This window comes from Asparagus officinalis, chromosome 9 (assembly GCF_001876935.1).
Source record: "Asparagus officinalis chromosome 9, Aspof.V1, whole genome shotgun sequence".
NCBI classification, from domain to species: domain Eukaryota; kingdom Viridiplantae; phylum Streptophyta; class Magnoliopsida; order Asparagales; family Asparagaceae; genus Asparagus; species Asparagus officinalis.
This window is the reverse complement of record NC_033802.1, coordinates 1,275,785-1,279,503: the sequence shown is the minus strand read 5'-3', so window position 1 is coordinate 1,279,503 and position 3,719 is coordinate 1,275,785. Positions and strand designations below refer to the sequence as shown.

The following is a 3,719-nucleotide window of genomic DNA, read 5'->3' as shown; positions in this document are numbered from 1 at the left end:
AAAGGATTATTTTGAGTAAGGACATGTTATGTGATGGATATGATGATTTCACTCTTAAGTATCCAAAACACATGACCAATTTACTAGAATTTGTTAAAGAAGAAAAGAGTTGTACCGCGAAACTACATAGTGAGACAAAAAGAAACTCCCTAGCTAGTTTTTCTAACCAAAGACACTAACAAAAACACTTCAAGCCAAACCTAATCCACTATAAACTCCAAGCCTCAAACAAACTTTCAACTATGCTTCTTCATCCTCCTCTAAAATCACATGGAGACCTCAAGAACTTTTCTCTTCTTTCTTCTCTTTCTTCTTCTGTCTTCGTACACTTCGGCAATGCCTAGATTCCCTGCTACTCTCATCGGTTCTAAAAATCTTCAGAAACCTGAGAAGGTTCTCACAGATACTTCATGTAAAACGTGGACCATTTCAACTACAAGCCACAGAGCTATGAAGTGTTTCAACGGAGAGAATTTGTTTGATGACAGGCATTGGGGAGGTGCAAAGAGTCTATCACCAATATTTGTGTACAATGGAGATGAAAGCGAGATCGAGTTGTTTGCTGAGAATACCGGATTCATGTTTGATATCGCCCCATACTTTTTAAGGCTCTTCTTGTTTTCATTGAGGTAAGAAAGGAGCAACTTTTGTATGGTTCTTTGTACTGATATCATGCAACAAAAATAAATAATTACGGATATTTTTATGTATCATGCACCTTATATGTAAATATTATTAATATTTAATATACTAATATCTTAGGAACATGAGTCGTGACTAGTCCAAGAAGTGTTTTTGCACAGAGGTAACCCATGAATGAGGGAGTAAGTTAAAAAAGGAAGAAGAAAAAAAAGCAAGGTACTCTTTTTTCCCCAAGCAAAGGCTGGATAAACAAATTAAGCATCTGTAGAACAAAAATTTCTTTGGTCGTAAACATGGGTTTTTCAAGTCACATTTGTGCAGCGTTACAAGCAAAGATACGCATCTCTGTCTGTAAAATATTTACAAGGCCGAATTTACCAGCCATTCTCCGCAACAGGATGCCTTATGCCAAAGCCCAACCAACCAACCAAAACTTCTCGTGCGTGCTGAAGTGAAGATGCACAAATCTTTCCCTCACAAGCCTGATCGACAAGAGATTGCATATGCATATGATGAGAGCAAATAGAAAAGCGTGCACTTAGAAATTAGAATCCGATTTCAGTGCTTCATGCAAGATAGAGTTTACTCCAGCAAGACGACAATCTCTCTAGGCTTGGCTATAGCGCTTCCTAAACAAATGGTGTCTCTTTGCCGGGTCCTTTGGTTTACTCTTGCCATGGCCCTTCTTGCCTTGGCCAGTACTGCCAATAAAAGAGGGTTCGAATTCATAAGCAGGAAGAAAAAAAAGGAAAGGAAACGATTGAAAAGAAATATATACGGGTAAGAAAATGAAGGGTAAACTTCACAAAGCCCTAAACTTTGAAATTTTGCATAAACTCCCCCTAAAATTTATAAATCATAAAATACCCCTAAACCTCTCTAACTTAGCACCTTGACTGACGGCAATTGCCTCAAATTGTCAAGTGCAGGGCTTTTGTAGGATTTTACACCTAGCTGATAAATATAATTTCTATATTACCTTTTCGGACAGAAGGTTAGGTAAGAAAATTGAACAGGCTAGTCTTGGACTTTTTACTCAGTCCCTTAATGCTATCTATGAGTGTTCCTAATTTCCAGAAGGCTTAGTATAATGAAAGTTTTTCTATGATTTATAAAGTTCCGTCCGTTGTTCAAATCACCACCTCTTAAAGTTCAGGGGGGTTTGATAAATTTATCCAAAAGAAATAGAAACAAAGGAAATCTCATACTTGTACTCCATGTACACCATCCCGCTAGCTCCTGATAGAGCGCTCATTGATCCCGCAGAACGTCGGGCCTTCTGTAGAGCAATGTCATCAGCATCTTCTTCTAACTGCTCCAAGCCAACCACATCATCTCCAGCACTCAATACCTAATACCACAAAAGAATCAATTTATATAGCTTGGCAGAATTAAAGAATTTAAGTGTATGGGAAAATATACAGAGACGGAATTTGAGAGGACCCACCTTGCTGAGGAGGTCAAGTTGCTCCTGTAGGGTATGGAAGCTGAGCTCAGATCCTGAATCAGGAGGAGGAAGGTGTAGGCATCGAAAATTACCTATAGGTCCCTACGAACAGCTCAGTGTTAAGGAATGACGATGAACGTCACTATCCGGTTCACAGGAGTTCGATTGACGTCGGTGAACGCTTGAAGTGAATCGACGAACTACGTGAGCTGACAGAATTCCGGAATAACGAAGGTGCGGGCTAATCGGGAGCCCCGCAATGTTTACAAAGGGAACAATGCCCTTCGTGTCTCATTCATTCTACAGATAATCCAACCATTGGAGCTGATAGAACTCCTTGTCGGCTTTCCAACGCATTTGGAATCACTCAGATCCGGGTTCAGACAAAGAAGTTACAGCGAAAACAGTCAAACGGGCATTGAAAACGTCTCAAAGCTGAACTGAGGCACCTACGGTGTCTCGGCCAAGTCAAGACACCCCAAGGGTGTCTCAGCGCGGATTTGGGCCCTTTAAGTGGTTTTAACCGCTCCGCAACCCCTCATGCCTATAAATACAAGCCTTAGGCCTCATTTTTTCAGATCTGGAGTTTTGGAGAATTGGCGAAGCCCTGCCGGAGTGAAGAGTGATCAAGCACTTCAACGTAAGAAAGTTTCTTCGTCAGATCTACATCACCCGTACCCGATCCTTAGTATTATCCCGTTGTGGTAATACTAAGAAGAGCAAATATCTCGCTTTTATCGAGATAGGCGCTACAGTTTTCTCGATCCCTTCGCGGATAGACGAAGCTCTGCCCAATTTTTTCAGCAATCAGATCTGATCGACGGTGGTCCACGGATAAACCCCGGCACAGGCAAAGACACCCACGCAAGCAGAAGACCGAAGAACGATCTCTGCGTTTGTTTGATAAAGTTGTAAACTTTTTTTTTATTTTCATTGTGTAAGGAGATCTTATAAAAAGATCAACTTTTTATTTCATTCGAGTTTATTGTAACGACTAAAGTTGTAATAGATTCGATAACAATGGAAATAACAACTTTCTCCGCAAACAAAGACGATCGATTATATTCGGATATAGATCGACGTTAGTGTGTTTCATCATGTATCGGGTAAGACTAATGCGAAGTCTCTTTGGAAGAAGTTTGAGGATCTCTACGAGCAGAAGACAGTGGGAAACAAGGCGTTTATTATCTGAAGGTGCTCCAGCTGTGTCAAAGAGGACGCGCCAAAGACGGCGCCAACGCCTTGCATGACAATTGGCCAAGGCCACAGAATCGATGGACGGGATCCGCTACAATGAGGATCTAAAGTCCAGACAGCGCCAGATGCAACAACGGCGAACAACCAACTCCTCCTCTAAAGCGGAGACAAATGAATGAGTCCGCGTCAAGAGGACTCGCTCAACCCTCGAAGAGCGAATCAAGAAACGCCGCGCATTGCTTGCGCATGCCCGAGTCCTTCTGCAGAAAGCGGAAGAAATACAGAAAAAAAAGACGGTCAAGAAGCCGTCAAAACACAAGCAGATGTGGGTGCCTAAGGCAAAACCGGCACCAAAGGCAAAAGTGGACGGAATTGCCGTCCAACCTTCATCAAATCCAGATCCCGTTTCCCTTGCCCCCGCACCTCCGGCGGA

At 42.1% G+C, this 3,719-nt stretch overlaps 1 protein-coding gene across 1 annotated transcript in view; it reads right to left on the bottom strand.

Annotated features, from left to right (window-relative positions):
- Window positions 889-3,719, bottom strand: part of LOC109823652 (DNA repair helicase XPB1-like) — a 26,561-nt gene continuing 23,730 nt past the window's right edge. Inside the window, exons 15-16 of the mRNA XM_020389962.1 lie at window positions 1,851-1,993; window positions 889-1,343 (exon numbers count right to left, since the gene is read on the bottom strand). Of these exons, the coding sequence (XP_020245551.1) occupies window positions 1,250-1,343; window positions 1,851-1,993 (237 nt within the window). The 3' untranslated portion in view covers window positions 889-1,249. The remainder of the gene's footprint in view (window positions 1,344-1,850; window positions 1,994-3,719) is intronic.